The sequence below is a fragment of the Artemia sp. Qi Xiang Cuo genome, chromosome 10, assembly GCF_049724085.1.
Source record: "Artemia sp. Qi Xiang Cuo chromosome 10, ASM4972408v1, whole genome shotgun sequence".
Classification (NCBI taxonomy): domain Eukaryota; kingdom Metazoa; phylum Arthropoda; class Branchiopoda; order Anostraca; family Artemiidae; genus Artemia; species Artemia sp. Qi Xiang Cuo.
In genome coordinates, this window is record NC_142803.1 from 10,292,897 (window position 1) to 10,314,721 (window position 21,825).

A 21,825-nucleotide genomic window follows, 5' to 3' on the forward strand; every position below is an offset into this window, starting at 1 on the left:
CTAAAGTGTCAGTAGTTTTCCTACGGCAGTGAGTGTAATACTACAGAAAATCCCTATTTTTATTTCTATTTTAAACTGTTTTCCTCTTTATCACTACAGGGATTTATCACCAAAGATTACATTACCCTCCTTGGTCATCCCGTTAATAATTTCATCCACAATAATTTCAGCTTCCCACTTATTTTCTCGCTTCCTGTTCAAATTTATGATGCCGTAGATATCGTTGGCGCTAACTACTAATTCTTTGGAGGCGGCTAAATCTAGTTGCATTGAAATTAACCCTGCCCTAAAACTCTAAAATTGGATTCTTACGAATCCCGGGAATTATTTTTCAATCTTTTGTGCGGGAGCTTTGTTCCCTAAGCACGGATCCATTTGGGGTTCGGAGAGTCTAATTGGCCCCATAGATTTTGGAAATACTTTTATAGCATTTTCATTGAAAAAGGCTAAATTGATTCCTCCCACACCTCCTTGATTTTGTAACATGCCGTTTGGTACTTATGTGTTATAGCGACCACACTGTATTTCTTGATGTGAGTAAAACCGGTTTCTCTGTCTGCATTCGGAGATAATTAGCTTAGTCTCAGGGAGATCGACTACTATGCAGGTATATTTTAATTAAATATTAAAATATAGAGTTGGTTAGGTATTTAATATAAAATTAAATAAAAAAACAAATTTTTTTAACTGAAAGTAAGGAACGACGTTAAAACTCAAAACGAACAGAAATTATTCCGTATATGAAAGGAGCTGTCCCCTCCTCAATACCTCGCTCTTTACGCTTAAGTTTTTTTTGTTTTAAAAAATTAAGTTGTGTGACAGATTCAAAATTTAGCGTAAAGAGCGAGGTATTGAGGAGGGGACAGCCCCTTTCATATACGGAATGATTTCTATTCGTTGTAAGTTTTAACGTTGTTCCTTACTTTCAGTTAAAAAAACTTGTTTTTTTATTTACTTTTTGAACGTTTTTGAATTAATGCAGGTTTTGATTCTGGCTCACCGTACATGAATAATTAAAACAAAATTTGAATATTAATTTTACTTTTGTTTGGTTAAATGGATTTCGCGGAAATTGTTTGATTTTATTTACGAACGTTTTTATTAGTAATAAATATACGTAACTTAAGAATTAACTTACGCAATGAACTTCTATATTCATAGATTTTTAATACGTATATTAGAGGGTTCGCCCCCGAGTCAATAACTTGCTCTTTAAGCTAAAGTTCGAATTTTGTTCCAATTCTTTAAAAATGACCCTTAATCGCAATCAGTTGAAATCAGTTGAAAAACTTGTTTTTTTTACTTAATTTCTGCTATTTTTCTTTAGTAATGCTGGGAAATCTGGTGCCCCCTTCATACCTATGTCCATTCCCCCATGAAAAATTCCTTCTTGGAAAAATACTCCCATATAACCCCCGACCCCCCCCCCGCACCGACCCGAAAAAAATTCCCCTGAAAACGTCTGTATACTTCCCAATAACCAATACAATATGTTAACATTGGGTAAAGTTCATAGCTTTCAGCCCTCCCCCGGGGACTTCGGGGGATTAAGTCATCCTAAAAGACATTTTTATCATATTTTCGACCATGCTGAACAAAATGACTATCTCAAAATTTTGATCGGGTGAGTTTGTGAAAAAATGAGCGTGGGAGGGGGCCTAGTTGCCCTCCATTTTTGGGCACTTAAAAGGGCACTAGAACTTTTAATTTCCATTCCAATGAGCCCTCCCACGATATTCTAGGACCATTGGGTCAATACGATCACCCCTGGAAAAAAAAAACAAAAAACAAAACAAATAAACACGCATCCGTGATCTTTCTTCTGGCAATAAATGCAAAATTCCGTATTTTTGTAGATAGGTGCTTGAAACCTCTACAGTGGGGTTCTCTAATACGCTCAATATGATGGTGTGATTTTCATTAAGGTTTTATTACTTTTAGGGGGTCTTTCCCCCTTTTTTCGAAAATCAGACAAATCTTCTCAGGCGTGTAACTTTTGATGGGTAAGACTAAAGTTGATGAAACTTATATATTTGAAATCAGCATTAAAATTTGATTCTTTTGGTGTAGGCCCTATCTAGTGGTATGAAAATTCCGTTTTTTAGAGTTTTGGTTACTATTGAGCCCGGTCGCTCCTTACTTACAGTTCGTTACTACGAACTATTCGATCTGTTTTGGGTGCCCTACTTTCCATAATTCTCTGTTGTAGTTTCCATTATTTTGTTACTAAAGTATTATATTTCCATCATATTTCGGCATATCAAACAGTTCGTGGTAACGAACTGTAAGCGAGGAGCGACCGGGCTCAATAGTAACCAAAATTCTAAAAAACGGATCTTTGAATCCAGTATATGCATAAAAAAATCAGATTTTTATGCTGATCTTAAACATATAAGTTGCATCAAGTCTAGTCCTACCCACCAAAAGTTACGAGCCTGAAAAATTTGCCTTATTTTCGAAAAAAGGGGAAAGCATCCCCTAAAAATTATAGAACCTTAATAAAATCACACCATCATATTCAGCGTATCAGAAAACCCTACTGTAGAGATTTTAAGCTAATATCTGCAAAAATGTGAAATTTTGTATTTTTTGCCAGAAGAAAGATCCGGATGCGTGTTTATTTGTTTTTTTTTTCAGGGGTGATCGTATTTATCTAGTGGTCCTAAAATATCGTGAGAGGGCTCATTCGAACATAAATTTAAAGTTTTAGTACCCTTTGTAAGTGACCAAAAAAATTGGAGGGCAATTAGTTACGCTAAAGTTTTTTTTTAGTATATTCAAAAGAGCTATCTAATCTAATTTAACGGCCTTTGTGATTCAGGGGTCAAACTTTAGCGTAAAGAGCGAGGTATCGACTAGGGGGCGAACCCCCTCACATACATAATAATTTCTGTTCGCTATAAGTTTTAATGCTGCTCCTTACTTTCAGTTGAAAAACTTGTTTTTTTTTTATTTAATTTCATTTGGATTAACCTATCTTCACATCTTGGGCGTGGTTGATATAACACGTAAGTACCTGCCCTTTTTTTATTTTATTTTTAAAAGTTTGAAGAAAATCCTTGCCCCTTACATTTTCGTAAATGTAACAGCTTATCCCAAAAGAGCTCTAGTCCCCGAGTTCCCTTTCAATATTTGAACCTAAGATACCTTTCTAACTCTATTGTTGTCCCTAAATTATCCCCCCCCCCCTAAAGGATTTTTTTGGCAAAAATGTAAATTTTCCTTATAATCATGTTTTATTATTAAAAGACATGCGGAATGGAAAAGAGCCAAATATCTCTGATAGAGTCCTGTTTTTGGCAAGTAATTCACCATGAATGATGATTATATGATGATGATAATTAGGCCCTAAGAAGGGTATAAGGTGGGTCAGATGAATCGTTCATTTTTGTAAGGTTGTTATGTTGGCATTCATTCGGCACGTCAACCATTGTTACTGAAGCATTTGGAGTTCTTTACAAATGGATCCTCAATTCTTTTATAATCGGCAAAACCTGATTCACATATGGGCATACCGCACGTCAGAATCTCTTAGAAATCTCGCATGTCATCTGTATAACCAAATACGTTTCGGTTGTCATTTGGAACCTTCACAATCATGTGTAGAAGTCATTTAAAACTGCTAATCTTCCCGCGTCAAGAACCGCCTATGCGACGTTGTGACATATTATCTGATGCGCATTTTTGGGAGAGATCTCGCTTATTGGCGAAAACTTAATTAAGTCCCGCCTCAGGACCACCAGGCTTTTGGAAACTGTGTGCGGGCAGGTATACAGAAAATTCAGGTGTTAGGAAGTAGTTTCGAAAGTGGATGGATGTTAATATGAAACATTTGGAAAATTAATAAATGTTACCCTGCTTTCTAATGGATGGTGAAAGGCCTAGGGCCACTGATTTCTCAATCGCAGCTATTATGGCACGCTCAGCGGCCACGCCTATGGAGAAAGGTAGCTAAACGATTTGTGATATAAACATCCAGGTGCAGGATAGCAGAGTGGGACAAGTCATCTTTGTTAAACTGATAAATCTTGTTTTTTTCAAAAGAATGGCGAAAGGCCGGAGCCCACTGATTTTCAATTGCAGCAATTATTGCTAGCTCAATACCCTTAAACGGGTCTAAACCCATGAAGAAAAGATTACCTGCTGTTTTATGATATACCCTCATTACACTTTACGGCCTGTTGTAAATACTGTGGTATCGCCTAAATATCTAATACCATCTCATAAATACTTTAAATTTTCTTTATGTTCGTTTGAATATTAGTGGAATTTGTATGTGGTAGCTACCTGTTCAATATATAATTTAATCCTAAAATTTTTCAAATAACTACAAACACACAAATGAATATAGCCAATGTAAGAGCAGAAAAAGTGTAATAGTTTAAATGTAAAAATAGAAAGCAGCGTATGATTTATACAAGGCCGTATCCTTGTATAAATTGGTTAGGGTTTGGGGTTAGGGGGTTGGAACCCCCCCCCTGAAATGTTTGTCTGACTCATAAAAACGTTACAAAAGAATATAAACAAATTTTGGAGGCATTTGAAAAAAATTTGTACTCCCCCGGAAAAAAAAACCTTGGACACAGCCCTGGGTTTATATTTATAGGATGTTGTTACTAAGAAATCTAAACACAAAAAAGTAGAAACGGCGTAATGGCTTTTAACTTTAATATTAAAGCAGTGTTTGATTAATATATACATCCATTTTTCATTAGAAAATCCAAGGCAGGTGAGGTAAGGCAAAAGGCACTAATTAAAGGGCAGACGACATCCCTTGGATTTAAAAAACAATTCTGTTTTGGTATTTCTATTATAAATTGGAAAAGCAATAAAAAATGCTCCCTAGATTGGTTCAAAAATATCTTTTTGTGTCTTAATTTAAACGAAATGAAAACAAATCATTGTCCCCATACATTCTCGATGATATCACATGACATTTATAGCCATCTAATAAGCACTTTAAGTGTTTTAAGTTCATAAGAATATTAATTGAACTTATGTGGGTTAGCTATATAATCCATTAATCATTTAATCAGAGAATTATATAAATTGGCACAATCATGGGAATAAATAAAGCAAAATATAAATACAGAAACAGTGAAATGCCTTGAACATGAAAGTATAAAACTGCGTACGAGTAAATATTTCATCAGTTTTTTCACTGGAAGATTCAAGGCAGCTGAGGTCAAAGTCGAATGGGAGGGGGGGCTGTTCCCTACATTCTTAAATGTACAATTTTAATATTTGCATTATAAATCGACAAAATCCTAGCCTAGATTCTGCCCCTCTAGATTTTTTCAAATATTTTTGTGTGTATGTGTTAATACTAAAGAAATTGAGAAAATGCTTGCCCCAATTATGGGGCATATGCGCATTAAAAGGCCGTACCCAGGATTTTTTTCGGAGGGGGTTTTACTCAAAGATTATTTTTGGAGGGTTGGGGGGGGGGGAGGGTTACACGAAAAAAACGCATACAAAATTTGTTTTTATCCATTTTTGTTACGTTTTTACGAGTCGAAAAAACATTTCGGGTTCAAACCCCCTAATCCTCCCTCTGGGTATGGCCTTGGCGCATTTTGAATATCACCTTAATGTCTAATACCATCTCAAAATACTTCGAAGTGTACGTAGATTTAATAAAATATTAGTGGAACTTATGTGGGGTAGCTATTCTACAAACCGTTTAGTTTAAAATTCCTCTAAATAGGTATAAATACCAGAATGAATAGAATAAAGTATGGATACAGAAACAGAGAAACAGCTTTAACATGAAAGCATGGATCACAGTATGAATTATATTTATTTAATTTTTCGCTAAAAAATTCAATGCAGCTGAGGTAAGCCTAAAGGCGGCCCACTTGGCCGGGCAAAATAAATCCAAGCCAGGCAACAAGAGTTTATTGTTGTTCCCACTTCATTAGTTATTAGCTGCCTAGACAAGACAGTTTTATTTAGGTCTTCGCAATACGATAAGTAAAATTTCATATCAGAACCTAGACTTTCAAGCTATTGTTACAAGTAAAAAAAGACGACGTATTTTTTCTGAAACGAAAATACGTATAGAAACTACGCTGAGGCCCAAGGCCATATCCAGGGGGGTTTAGGGGGTTTGAACCCCCCCCCCCTCTGAAATGGGTCTGATTCGTAAAAACGTAACAAAAACGGACATAAACGAACTTTGTATGCGTTTTTTGAGGTTTTTTTTAGTAAAAACTCCCCAAAAAAATTTGGAGCAAAACCCCTGTGAAAAAAAAATCTTGGATACGGCCCTGCTGAGGCCCTAATAATGTCAACCAGGGGTGAATCTCCAACAATTTTATTGGGGTGCAAGAGGGGTCCATATCTGGATAGTCAAAGGGCATTGGATGAATAGCATTGTTTTCTCCACAATATTGGGAGAGCAACTGCCCCCTTCCCACCCCATGATGCCAACTGAATGACACTCCTGATGCCAACTGAGGCCATCGGAAGCAGATGGCTCAATACATATAGCTTAATTAACCTGATTGTAAGTGTGAGTAAAAAGTGTAAGTTTATACCCCATAAAGTATCTTAAATCACCACAGCAGAATGCACCACCCAGACAACAGATTTTAACTCCCTTCCGTGCCTTGTGATGGAGCCTGATTTTCGATAAGATCTTAAATCGTTTTCACAGCAAACGAACTTAAAGTAATAATTTTTAAATAATAACAGTTACCAATTTGATGTTAGGCACAGTAAATGATAATTGAAGACACTAGAGTTATGAAATATTAATTTTAAAATAATGAAAATTACAAAATAATCATAAAAATAGTAATTAAAAAGGGCAATAGTTAAAAATTATAAAAGTAATAAAAGCAAGAACGTATCTAGAGGGGCTGCCCGTTTTGAAACCTATCTCAAAATTTATGTTCAACTCGTAAAAAAATAACATAAAAGAATCAAATAGGTTATAAGCAAATTTTGTATGTGTTTTTACAGTTTTAGTATCCCCCTCCCAAATAAAAACTTTTGATACGCCTATGAAAATAGTGACAAAATTATGATATTAACTGATTAATATCATTTGTCAATTCTGTAATTTATAAATAAGCACATTACTTGTACAGCCACCCTATTTTAAAGAAAAAATAAACAGAACGTTTTATTTGCCTTTCATGACGGCCGGATAATAATTTGTTAATTTTCGTTTTGCGGTATTGTGACAGTGTTATGGCGGGGTAGCCTCCATATGCCTCTCTTCTACTCTTATTTGTTTCATTCTTCTTCCTTTTTTTGTCACCAGATGTTTTTTGTTCATTCTTTTGGTATACGATACATTTTTTGGTAATAAGTAGGATTCGGTAAGAGCTTAGCCTTCTCTTGGTTCTGTTAAGCTATTTTTAGCTATTTATTCTGTTTGTGTTAAATAAACAAAGATTATTCCATCTTTTTAAGTCTGAAATTTATTCTTCTTCTTTTTTGGTAAAGTGCTATGCAAATTTCATACCTGGTACAAATTTGATACATAATTTTTGTTCTGGAATATGTAATCCCCACTCTCCTTGTATATATCCCTCTGCTTATTCTTCCCTGCTTTGTCTGCTTGCAAAGACCAGGAAACATAGACACAAATGCGCTGCCTCCTTGATATAACAAGACGCATATAAGATCTGCGGCTTCAATGAATATTTCGTATATTTAAAACATTAGCAACCATTACTGTAAGGCGGAAAGAGATATAGCCCGGTTCCTATGTTGAATTAAACAATTCTATTAAATCATTAGTAAGCTGTGCAGAATAATGTCAAACTCAGCAATATTTTAAGCTAAAATTTAATAAAATTGGCTTATAAAGGGGGGGGGGGTGGAGGTTTAGTTAAGCCGACGGAGCGACTACTGTTGTTCCATGGGTGCCCAAAGCAGCCTCCCAGGGTAGGGTATGTCTACAAGACAATTTTAAAAAGGGTGCCAATGGCGTCTATTCACGAGAATCTTTGGAGTGAGTGTAAGATCTACTTTGGAGTGAGTGTAAATCTAGGGGGAAGCAATTTTGTTGTTTTTTCAATTTTTAATAAACATACTTAAAACTCACATTTTGCAATGAACGTCCAAGATAGGTATTTTTTAAAAATTTAGGTGGGATCTACGGAGCAAATATATCCCCTGCCCATAGAAGTCCCTGGTGGTTGCTATATTTAAAAAAATGTCAGAAAAGTGTCAGATTTCCCTAAAGACCATAAGTATGATCTTGCATACTTATGGTCTTCTGGGCGGGGGGAGGGGTCATTTGTTACCTTATTTTTCAGTTCCTTTCACCTAACCCATATAGCTTAGACCTGAAGTACCGCATGTCCCAGTTTTTTCTTAGAAGTAGCACATATTTTGTATTCTGCGGAAAGCTCTGCATATATTATTACTTAAAAGTAAAGAACACAGAACAAAAAGCTCAATGAAAACCAATATTTTTCCAGTTCACAAAGCTACATTTTGGATATTCTTGTAATAACAGCATAAGCATATTATTATGAGCTTTTTCAAACCCTCGCTACCCAAAGCTCTAGTCACCTCCTCACAATTAGTCACTGAGTACCCCGCGAAGTGCATTGAACGTTAACATTCTGCGTCACGCATTTGATAAAGTTTGTCTACCAAAAACAAAGTGTTTTACCCACACTGACGAAAATTTGGTACAAATCGTGCGATTTGTACGAAATATACCTTAGGTATAAATATACCTAAGATGGGTCTAGGAGGTGATTAAAATATTTTCTTATATCCTTGGCACCTTAATAATTTCCCCCGTGATTTCTTGTATTTCTTACATTTTCGCGTAGCTGGTATGTAGCCTACTATAGAATTAACTAAATAATTTGATTTGAAACTATTTTAAAAATCATCCATTGCCGCATAATTTCAAAACACAAAAAGCTCGGTTGCTAATTGCTGATGCAGCAGAAAATATGGACATAATTGTTGCATTCTCTTTCGACTCGCGGCGAGTTTAATTTGCAAAAGATTCATTCATAATCTAATTTTCTAAATGCTTTATTACTTTTGATAAAGACAGCTCTGTTTAATATCATTTATGTTGCATTTGAAACTCGACATATTGTTCAATATATCCCTCCTTAAATGGAAAGAGGTAATTTTCAATTAATTAATTTAATAATCTAAGATAAGATAATTTGTAGGCCTAGCGCCTCACACAGCGTATTGTCTGGTGACTTCATTAAAGAAGTAAAAAGTATGAAAGAAAATTCAATTATTGATATAATTAGTCTCCTATTTTGTAGGACAATGGCTGAAAAAGCTGAAAATATAATTTATAATTAACCTGTATTCTGTTTTTAAGAATAATTTTCATTCAAAATCTCATCTAAGATAAGATAAAATTTTTTCATTATGGAATACACATACAATATTACATTTTACTGTTCCCCCAAAGGCTCTTTGGCCTGTAAAGAAGGGGGAAATAAACGAGTCACTTACTCAGAGAAAAAAAACAAAAAAATTCAAAAAATCACTTACTCACAGAGAGAAGAGCAAAAAGTAGAAGAAAATAAAAGATAAATGACATAAAAAATATAGAAAACAAAACTAAGTAAATTGAATACACTAAGTAGATTAGCATATTAAATAGACTCCAATAAAACAATAATAAATATATATGAAAAATGAATAGATAAAATAATTTCTAAGAAGCCAAAGAATTTTTAACAATTTTTTAAACAAACCGAATGAGTGGCACCTTCGAGCTGATTCGGGCAGCTTATTCCACACAATATGACTCACAATCAAAGGAGTTATATTGTGTAGAATAAGCACAAAGTAGGAATATGTCCCCTTAAGAAAACCTCAGCAGCTTAAATATTCTAGTTGACTTGAAGCTGGTATATACACTAAGGAAAAAAAGTCTGGTTTCTCGATTCTTCCCGACATTTTATAGTCCTTGAAAGGACAAGTATGCAATAGTTTAAAGTAGGTTAAAAAGGATCAGAATCCAGGTGCTAAATGACCCTGGGGATTTTTATTTTTGACACTTGTTAAGTTGCAAAGTATAAAGTTTTGGGAGGGGCAATACATTTTTTAGGGGGACTGGGAGTTGTTTAACTGCATGATAGTGATCCGTTTTTATGAAGGAAAATGTTTAGGTGAGGGTTTTAGGGTGAAACAAATTTATTTTTGAGTATTTCCGCAAGCAGGAAAAATAGTTATAAGGCCTATTAGAACAATGGAACTTCTTAGAACCAAATAAGGCAAATTGTATATTCCAGTCCTTATGGCCAGTAATCAGTGGCGGATCCAGAAGGGGGGCGAAGGGGCGCGTGCCCCTCTTCCTAACGTAGTCTAAAGTAGTGCAATTTACTTAATTAACGCAAGATTGCGCTAATTAAACTTGCTCCTAACGCAAGTTTATCAGATCAACCTATTTTGCGCCTCCCCTAAAGAAAAATCCTGGGTCCGTCCCTGCCAGTAATCCCATGCAAATGCCATTTTCAACAAATTTACACATTTCTAAACCTTGCAACACAGAGTAAAGTTTAAAACGATCTCTGTATCCCTTAGATGAGTCCATGAGGAAGAAACACCAATTTTTGCCAAATATTTTTCGAAACTTTGCCAAATATTTTGCCAGTATTAAATGTTTCTTCTTCTTGAAGTAATTACAGTTATCAGGATCAGGGGCGTATCTCCAGTATTTTTATTGGGGGGCAAGAGGGGTCCATATCTGGATAGTCAAGGGGCGTGGGCTATATAATATTTTTTCTCTCCACATTATTGGGGGGTAACTACTCCCCCCCCCACCGAAACGCTGCTCCTGATCAGAATGCTTCAATACTTTAGAACCTTTTCTTTCTTTGTCATCCAAATTTTGTCATGGCCGGACATCAATTTGATCTGAAAGAATCATTGATATCTCCGGTTGATGCACCTTATCGGGCTTGATGTTACGTTGACGTCGTTGGGTTTCTCTGTTGATGACGGGGGAGGATCAGCGTTGATACCGACGGAGTTTATCTTTGACTGCCGTTTATGCTTTTTTACAACAGTCAAAAAGTGTTTTCTTTCGGTTGACAGAGATTCACATCAAGAAAACATGTTCTTGATGAAAACTCAACAATACAGATCCAGCGTTGTCACCGTGTTACATTCTGTGCCACCATCATTGTCGATAAGGTGTAGAACTAACATCCGCGGCTCTGGCATTTATAAGACACGCTCAACTGTGTGTAAAAACTCGTTTTTTTAGGATATAGATAACCCATAAGCAGAATCCCAAAGGATACATAAGAAGCCTACCATAGTGATGGTCCATCATGTAGTCGAGAGAATTTATATGCTTGTATTACCTTCTTATCCCATGGCGAAGATCAATGGTACTAGTCTAGCGGTTTCATGTTCAGCAGGATATCCATGGAATTTTGTTTGCTGTAGCATGCTATTTCATTAAAAGTACAAAGGACAGTGAAAATAAAAAATCACATAACCCCATAAATCTTAAAAAAAAAGTCGAAAACTCAATTTTTAATGAAAAAAGCCTCTGTGTATTGCTGATTAGTGTTTGGCAGTAGCAGATGCCACATTTAAAAAAAAAAAAAAAAAAAAAAAAAAAAAAAAAAAAAACGAAGATGAGAAACCAGCAAAAATAAGCTAAAAAATTACCACCAATGAGCTTAAGAAGATGTAGCTTTCGTTTTAAGATCCCGTCATCTTTGGAAATTACAGGTTTTGTTAATGTTGTGACTTTCATCGGTAAGCTTTTTAAGTTTAACCAATTAGTTTTACTTATTTATTTATGGTTTAACTTGGCAGCGTTGACGGAAATGTGATACTGCTCCAAAAATTTTATAATTTTGAAACAACCAAAAGATGTATCTTAAAAATCGTAGTTTCCATATATGAATAGAACTAAGATGGCTCCAGGGAGCTAGAATTGTATTTGTTTTGTTGTTTTTCGTATATCGAGGTCAAAAATGGAATAAATGATTGAAGTTCAAAGCTTTTTTCAGATTTGATTATAGGACCATGGTTGTCACCCAAGGTGATCCAACAAGTCTCCTGGGAACAATTTTAGTTCTTTGAATTAAGTTCTATTTCTATTGGGTGGAAAAAGAAGTTTGTGACTTATTAACAGAAGTTGTGCTAACTTTATTAACACCTTTATTGTGAAGGTCTACTCGAAACTCTTTGATAAAAACAAGTTTTGAAACAATTTTATTTTTAAATCCCTTTTATTTTTAAATCTCTTATATATATATATATATATATATATATATATATATATATATATATATATATATATATATATATATATATATATATATATATATATATATATATATATATATATATATATATATATATATATATATATATATATATATATATATATATATATATATATATATATATATATATATATATATATATATATATATATATATATATATATATATATATATATATATATATATATATATATATATATATATATATATATAATATATATATATATATATATATCTTTTTCTATAGGTATAACTGAAATCCATGACCAGGATCCACTGGCAAATTCGTTTAACGATTACGATGTTGATATTGAAGATTGCTCTGATACAGAATCGATTCGTTTTGCTCCTAGTCCTGAAAAAGAGGTGAAACAAGAAACACTTACACCCTCGCCCCAACCTTCCCCAGTTTCATCAACCATTGCCTCAATTAGTCCTGAGCCAGCAGCAGTGGAAGAAGTACATATAAGTAGTGGAAAGGACAGGAAAAAAATTCCTAGTTCGAAACTAGTCCCAAAATGCACCTGTGATGAACTTTTGGCAATTGAATGCCATCTTGAAACCAAAGAACTATGGGATAAATTCCACGACCTAGGAACAGAAATGATTATTACCAAAACTGGGAGGTAAGTATACTAAAGTAGTGTCATTGATTAGCTCGCAACTTTGCCATTTTCCAGAAAAGAGAGGGACTAGCAAGTTTCTTGGGTTTCGCAAAATAGGCATGATTGGGGGGGGGGGGCCTTTAAATTGACTTTAGGAATCCATAAAGTAAGTGCAAGAAACTGATTTTTGCTTCAAAATATGGTAAAAAGTTGACTATCTTCATTTGTCTGAGCTGTCCCCTATCCAGATAGACATTTTTTTCGCTTTCGGTACTTGAGAAAATTCAAATGAAGTCTCGTTACTGCCACCCTTCCCCCAATTCTCACAACCGATTTAGATGCAACCTATTTTTCTTTTTGAAAAAATTGTGATTTTCAAAAAAAAATTAAGATGTAAAAGAGATGAGTGACTAGGTCTCTCTCGGAACTAGAAGGTCCTTAGATTACAACATTATCATTTTTTTTCAATAAATTAGTCACAAACTTGATAAATAGTTTGCTTATCAATTTACTGTGTATAATCATATAAAAGCAAAAAAAGACATAATATTTCTATTTTATTCCAAAAATTTTTTCCCTGGTAACTATGGGGCGTAGTCACGAGGGGTGGGCATCCAGGGATCCGTTATCCTTAAGAAAATTGAAGAATGAAGTTTTTCAGAGGAATGAACCAATTATTAACTGTAATTCACTAAACAAAATGTAAAAGTAAAAAGTGCTTTTGTAGCTAGTTGATGCTAGTAGATTGTGGAATATATGGCCCAATCTGTATCTACATTGTAGCATATATCTCTGTAGACCATGAATAAATTCAATTTAGGCCTACAAATATAGAATATATACGGTAAAACTATGATACCTAAGTAAAAAGAGGGCTGCTAGCAGACGAATAGACTGAGCGTCCGCTCTGAAACCCCCAATTTTCATAATTTTCTTCTATTTTCTTGTGTTTCCATGTAATTTGTCAATTTCCGCGTACTCTATGGAGGTGTTTCCCCTTTGAAAATAAATTCTACATACCAGGGCCATATTTAGGATTTTGATCTGGGACTGGAAGGTTATCTACGTTTTGGGGGAGTATACAAAAATTCACAAAACGCAACAATTTTTTTTACATGTATATTTGAATTTTTTTTTCGTAAAAGTCAAACAAATATTTCAGGGGGGTATAGGAGGGTCCAGAATAGGTAATTCCTCTTGGTATGGCCTCCCAACACACGTACCTGGTCAAAAAGTCCATTTAAAAATTGTCTTTAATGTTCATATTTAATTTCAATGATGGAAATAATTATAACCCGGATCGTAAGACTAACCAATAATTCTCATATGAAAGCCAGCAGTTATTAGTACAAAGCATAAAATGGGTGCTAAATTGTATAATATTCGAAATAGTAATTTCCTGAAAATCGTAATCTATAGAAAATTTAATTTCAATCTCCCTTCCTTCCTTACATACAAACGTCTAATTTGTATTGGACACTAACACAAAAACTCCTTTTTTTGGGGGGGGGGGTACTTGTCAACATGGTAGCTAAACTCTAAACGAGACTAAAAAAGGAGTCATAGAAATTTGGGTACTGTTACACTTAATGGTACACACGAAACAAGTCAAGTTCGGTTAATGCTAATAAAAAGAAATAAAATAGTATGAATATATAATAGTTTAGAAACAGATGTGGGCTATATATTTGCACATTAGGGAGTGGGGGTAAAGTATACATATATTTAATACCTAATCTAACCTAGGTACCTCTCCCCCCCTAAACCCCAAAAAACAACAGTTTAAACATTGTAAATTCAATGAGAAACCACGCTTTACCATCAATTTAGATAGCAATTACCCGCTTTACGGGTCTCCATTTCTGCATTCCTTGGACAGTCTCTAGCGCTGTGTACCAATTAGTGCAATAGTACCGAAATTTGTCTGATTTAATTAAGAGGGCTCTGGTTTTATCCTTATCTACTGCCTGAATAGATCTTGGATAGTTTCCACCCGGAAATTTTCAGCAAATACCCTTTATAATAGACGTAACCTAATCTGTATTTGTGGAAATGGTGAATGACTATATTTATTAAAACAGTCTTCTTTTCGCTTTCCGGATTTTTTCTTCGCCATGAGAAAATTTAGTGAATTTCGGTCTTTCAATATTTTGGATTCCGTTTGGAATGCATATATTTGGAAACAATGTGTTGAATTAAACTTTGTTACTTTCCTAAATACTTTTAATTAAGAATAATTAATTAATAGCTACTTTTGATTTCTCTCTTTTAATCTAATTTAAATTATTCTTATTAATAATTATTTCTCGAAGCAAATTAGTATCATTACAATTTCAATACATTTATCACTACTCTAATTTAAGGTACCCTAACTAATAATTATTTTTCAAAACAATAAATATAAGTACAATTTCAGTATAATCATCATTACTCTTCTTTAATTGACAAGGATGAACCAGTTTAAGCCAAAATTCAATTGCAGGATCAATTCAACCCAAATCATTTCCTGTTCAACCAGTGTTATTAATATTGATAAATTATTTTTAATTATCTCAAAACCCAAATAGCAAAATTTTGACTGGGTACATCAAACGACTGTTGAAGCATATAAGAGCTTCCTTACATCAATTACAAGTTTAATCCATCATTTTTGACACCCGAAAGTAGATCCATAGTGTGGTTTTAACTACCCCCTTCGTGTTTGCAACAACCTCGGTTAATATTTAAGGGGGCATGAACTTGCTAGAAAGATGCTACTGTTAAGGCACATTTATAATTAGACATGGTTACACAGAAGGCATTAGATTCACTCAGAGAAGGACCAGGGAGAGGGTAGCTGCAGTAGCGTCAATTCATGAAAATGTTGGAGAGTGGGGAGGGGGGATGCAAAACATACCTTCAAAATCTATGGCCGTTAACTTTGTAGTTTCCTTCAATGAAAATATTAAGAAAAATATTTTTCAATGAAAGCACCTCAGACAAACCTATTTTTAAAAATCTAGGTGAGGCAAAAAAATGTGAGTGTAGGGGGGGGGGATAAATTTGTTCCCTCCCCACCACGCACACAAACACACATTTGACGTCCCCTGGGTCTGGGTAGCTGCCTGCCTTCTCCCGAAGGGGAAAAATTTAGCTCCAAATTTTGCAGTTCTTTTAAAAAATATTTTCTTTTACTAAAAAATTAGGTCATTTTTGAACCAAAAATAAAAGACAGATCCCTGTCTCATACTTTCATGGTAAAACAGGCTTTAATTCCATTGGTATTTTTTGTGACAAATTTTCCCAAGTCGATCGCATTATTTGTAATTTTTCGAGAGAAAAAATAGCCTTCTTCTGAAACCGGGTTAACTAATGCGCTGAGTTAGTTAACACTGCATGACAAAACTAAATAGATAGAGGACAAATCTGAAGCCCTATTGAGGAATTAAATAAAAAAAAAGTTTTTTTAACTGTAAGTAAGGAGCGACATTAAAACTTAAAACGAACAGAAATTATTCCGTATATGAAAGGGGCTGTCCCCTCCTCAACGCCTCGCTCTTTACTCTAAAGTTTGACTCTGTCTCGCAACTTTATTTTTTTAGAACAATAAAAAACTTTAGCGTAAAGAGTGAGGCCTTGAGGAGGTGACAGCCCTTTCATATACGGAATAATTTCTGCTCGTTTTAAGTTTTAATGTCGCTCCTTACTTTCAGTTAAAAAAACTTGTTTTTTTAATTTAATTTCTGATCGTTTTTTAGTTAATGCAGCTTTTATTTTGGCTCACCGTCATTGAATAAGTAAAAAAAAATTTGAATATTAATTTTACTTTTCTTGTGCTAAATGGCTTTCCAATAAACCAAAACAAATAATATACAGAAATACCAATACAGAAATTATTCTGTATATGAAAGGGGCTGTCCCCTCCTCAACGCCTCGCTCTTTACGGTAAATTTTTTTATTGTTTAAAAAATATAGTTGTGAGAAAGTCAAACTTTAACGTAAAGAGCGAGGCGGTGAGGACGGGACAGCCCCTTTCATATACGGGATAATTTCTGTTGGTTTTAAGTTTTAACGTCGTTCCTTACTTTCAGTTAAAAAAAATTTGTTTTTTTTAATTTAATTTCTGATCGTTTTTTAGTTAATGTAGGTTTTGATCTTGGCTAACCGTAATTGAATAGTTAAAGCAAAATTTTCATATTAATTTTACTTTTATTAGGTTAAATGGCTTTCTCGAAACTTGTTTAATTTTATTTACGAACGTTTTTATTAGCAATAAATATACGTAACTTACGAATCAACTTACGTAACGAACTTCTATATTCATATATTCTTAATACATATATTAGGGAATTCACCCTCTAGTCAATACCTTGTTCTTTAAGCTAAATTTCGAATTTTGTTCTTTAAAAATGACCCTTAATCATAAAGGCCGTTAATTAGAATAAATAGCTCTTATGAAAGTACTAAAACATCTTTGGCTTAAAGAGGGAGGTATTGACTTGGGGGTGAACCCAATGATATAATTATAACTTTCGGTTCGTTTTAAGCTGTGATGTTCCTCTTTACTTTCAGTTGAAAACCTTATTTTTTTTAATTTGATTTCTGGTCTTTTTTGTTAAGACTACTGGGAAATCTGGCGCCCCCTTCATAGCAATGTCCCTTCCCCCATGAAAGTTCCTTCATGGAAAGATCCTCTCACATAACCCCCAACCCAACCCCCTCCCCCACTACCAGAAAAAATCCCCCCTGAAAACGTCTTTATACTTCCCAATAACCAATACCATATGTTAACATTGGGTAAAGCTCATAACTTTCAGCCCTCCCCCCGAGGACTTCGGGAAATTAAGTCATCCTCAAATACATAGTTATCATATTTTCGACCATGCTGAACAAAATGGCTATCTCAAAATTTTGATCGGATGACTTTGGGAAAAAAATGTGCGTTGGAGGGGGCCTAGTTGCCCTCCATTTTTTTTGGTCACTTAAAAAGGGCACTAGAACTTTTAATTTCCGTTCCAATGAGCCCACCCACGATATTCTAGGAGCACTGGGTCGATACGATCACCCCTGGGGAAAAAAAACAAAAAAAAAACAAATAAACACGCATCCGTGATCTTTCTTCTGGCAAAAAATGCAAAATTCCACATTTTTGTAGATAGGAGCTTGAAACCTCTACAGTAGGGTTCTCTGATACGCTGGATATGATGGTGTGATTTTCATTTAGATTCTATAGCTTCTAGGGGATCTTTTTCCCTTTTTTTAAAATCAGCCAAATTTTCTCAGGCGCGTAACTTTTGATGGGTAGCACTAAACTTGATGAAAAATATATATTTGAAATCAGCATTGAAATCTGATTCTTCTGATGTATCTATTGGTATCAAAAACCCGTTTTTTAGAGTTTCGGTTACCATTGAGCCGGGTCGCTCCTTACTTACAGTTCGTTACCACGAAATGTTTGAAAATTTGAAAATCCATTTATGGAGAGACAGGTGACTCCACCTTTTCTTAGACCTGACTGACTCTATTTTGAGAAATCAGTAAAATAAAAAAGTTCTACAAGCACAGTCATATTGTCAGTTTCTTTGTGCCTGAATTTTGGCTCCGAGGGAAAATTTCTTTGGTCACTCTCGAAAGGAACCAGCCCATAAATGTAGAAAAAGAAAGCTGGGTCCAAATATAATTTGGATCTAAAATCAGTTATATAGGCCCAGGGTGGTATCCAGGATTTTTTTAGGGAGGGGGGAGTACAAATTTTTTTAGGGGGGGGGGGGTGTTACAAAAATGTATAAAAAATGTGTTTATGCTATATTCATTTTTGTCTGATAGACATTTCAGGGGGGAGGGTGGTTCAAACACCCTAACCCCCTCCTGGATACGGCCTTGTATAGACCTCTATCCTCCGTCCTAACAAAAAAAAGGTACAATTAATTTTACTAATAGTTGTGTTCCCGCGATATCAGAACTGGCACCAATAATAGTTGAAGTGATATAGTGAATTAGTGATATAGTGAATATAGTGAATTTTATCGCCCACAATAGTTGTGGGCGATAAAATTTGGAAATAGGGTGGGGGCAAGGATTATTTTATTTAGTTGTTCTTAATGAATGTATACGATGATACGAACCATAATACCAAATAAGTTGAGGGCTTTAGCCTCTGATCATCGTTTTGATTTTGGACTGAATGGCCAACAAGTCAGTGATGTGACTTATGTTACACACTTCTCGGGTGCAAGTAATTTCCTTTATAAAAAAATTTCCTTTAACAATACGATTATCGGCTACTAGATTGTCAAGAATAATCCAGATTGTCAACTTCTTTTTCTGTTGGTAATTCTACAATCCTACTTTGTATTCTGGATTGTCAAGCAACAATGCGTTATTCTTATTCAAATTCATGCCCTTCTATGCCGACTGCATTTATAGTGTAAAGTTTTGAATTGAATTCTTAGAACAAGATGCTCTTATCTAACCTTATGGGTATTTGGGTCCTATTGCTTTTATGATGTGTCCTCTTACGGAAATTAGAAAGTAGAACAGTGGGTTTATGATGTTATAAATGACTGAGTTTTAGCAGAATATAGAATACCAAGTTTCTAAAGACCTAAATTCAAAAGACCTTGGAAATCATTTATAAGTGGATCTCTGAAGAGTTTAAAATGAGTTCCTCTCGTGTACTACTTCTGTCATGTTCTGTTTTTTTTTTTTTTTTTTTTTTTTTTTTTTTTTTTTTTACCATGTAAATAGACTTTGTAAAATAAATGAACCGTTTATAGTAAAGATATTGTTCTTGTACCTCCTCCCACGTGAACCCATAGCCCTGAACGATTCGACTACACGCTTACCAATACCAGATGCTTATTAAAGTAAATACATGCCACCAAGGCCGTGCCCAGGGGGGAGGGGGTTAAGGGGTTTGAACCCCCCCTAAATGTTGTCTGACTCGTAAAAACGTAAAAAATGGAAATAAAAAAAACTTTTTATGCGTTTTTGACTTTTTTTGTGTAGCCCCCCCCTCCCTGGAAAAAAAATTCAGTAAAACACCCCCCGAAAAAAGAGCTCTTGGTGGGCCTTGCATGACACCAGAAAGGAGTAGAAAAGGTTTACAATACTCTTACCGTCAGTTAACCTCTTGCTGTACCGTACTTATAACTTCCTTTCATCTTCCTGATTTATGTGTAACGGTTAACAAGCCATCGACACGACTCAAATTGGACATTTTTTTTTTTTTTTTGGTACCTAACTGACCGTATTTCAAACAGTAAGTTTTTTAGGGCTTTAATTAGGGAAGGTTGAGATGGCTTGGACACGTTCTGTGGATGAAAGATGACGGGTTGCTAAGGATCGTCCTTTTCGGCCACCCTCTCTAGGTCCATTTGGAAAGTAGATCGTCCCCAAATTAGGAGGGAGGAGGTCGCAAGGAAGGTTGTAAATAGGGATGCTTTAAATAGATGGAGTTGTAGTGTGCGTAGCTATGTTGGCCCAAGGTGGCTTGGTGCTGAAGTGAGTTGTTAGTTGTAGTAGCAATATTGATTACTGGAAGTTAGATTCTCAACGATAAACCAGAATGTTGGAAATGTATTCGTCTTGGTACTCCAAATCCTAAAAAAAAATCCAGGTTCTTACGCGCAATGGAATTATGTCTATTCAATTATGTATCCCGTTATTTTAATTAAATTAGCAGTCTTGTTTTTAGCTTAGCTCTTATAGTCTTCATAACTTATGTTTATCTTTCTGATTTTGCTGATTTTACTTCCTGATTTGATTTAAGAAGTCGTTGATACGACTTAAATTACATGGTTTTCTGTTCAAATTTTTTCGGCAATTACTATTTTCTTTCACGTTATTGATTACTGTAAGTTAAACTGTCAATGGTATCCCGAATTATGAGGAATGTATTTATTTGGTAGTCTCGCAACCCTAATATGGTTTCTGGATTTTCAAGTGAAAAGACATTATGTTTATTTGCTTCTATCCCCAGCTACATCGACTGGATTAACAGTATTGCCACTAGTTAACCTCTTATAGTCTTTGTAACTTCCGTTCATCTTCCTGATTTGGGTGCGAAGGGTTAACAAGTCATCGATACGACTTAAATTACACAGTTCTCTATTGGTGGTCCCGTCGGAACGGAATTCAGAACACGCGCAATCTCTTCTAATAAATGTCACCCAAGTTCTTAGACACCACCTTTCCATCCGTTGTTTTACTTGGATTTATGAGCAGGCTTTGTCAGGTGGCAAAGATCGGTGAAGATTGAAATTAAAGAATCTTTGGTGATTTGGAGAGTCCGAACCTCATACCTTCCTTGACTAGGTGTTATGTAGCAGCACGTAAATATTTTCAATCTTTCAATAAAAAATGTATCCGAAAGTTAGCGCTTACCTCAGTACTGGCATTGGCTATGATCACCTTGGCCAAAGCTTTCAACATTTTTCCTTCAAAAATGCTGGATGAATTTTGACAGCTACTGGAAAAAAGTGCTGGGAATGCAGATTAAGGTGGAATTCTAACAAGTTGTTGGGAACGAAGGATAATTGAGGGAAACAGGAATAGAGAGAGAGAAAAAAAAATTAAAGTTTGGCTTACTACAATTTGAAGCTGTTGGTTATTCGGAACATCAAATAAATTCAGTCTCCATTTTTGATAGTATAGAATAATTTATCGGTATAAATATACAAAATATTTGCGGAGTAAAATAAAACGAAATTAAAATTGATAAGAAAAACTGTCTTTCTTTTCACCGAATAATTAAAAAAACTTTTTCCACAAAATAAGTTTTTCAAAGAAAAGTAAAGAACTCCATTAAACAAAGAATGAGAAAAAATAAAATCAAATAATCTACCAAGCGTGAAACTACCACAAATCAGCATAGAAAATAAATGAAACCCAAAACGAACAGAAATTACAATAAATAGCCGAGTCAAACTCAAAACGAGCAGAAATTAACATAAGTTGGGCTCAAAAACCCTATGCCTTTTCAA

At 34.7% G+C, this 21,825-nt stretch overlaps 1 protein-coding gene across 1 annotated transcript in view; it reads left to right on the forward strand.

The window, feature by feature from the left end:
* The first annotated feature begins 3,813 nt into the window (after nucleotides 1–3,813).
* The window catches only part of LOC148947454 (T-box transcription factor TBX20-like), a 111,054-nt gene continuing 93,042 nt past the window's right edge, over nucleotides 3,814–21,825 (forward strand). Inside the window, exons 1-2 of the mRNA XM_089095270.1 lie at nucleotides 3,814–3,947; nucleotides 12,505–12,883. Of these exons, the coding sequence (XP_088951396.1) occupies nucleotides 3,848–3,947; nucleotides 12,505–12,883 (479 nt within the window). The 5' untranslated portion in view covers nucleotides 3,814–3,847. The remainder of the gene's footprint in view (nucleotides 3,948–12,504; nucleotides 12,884–21,825) is intronic.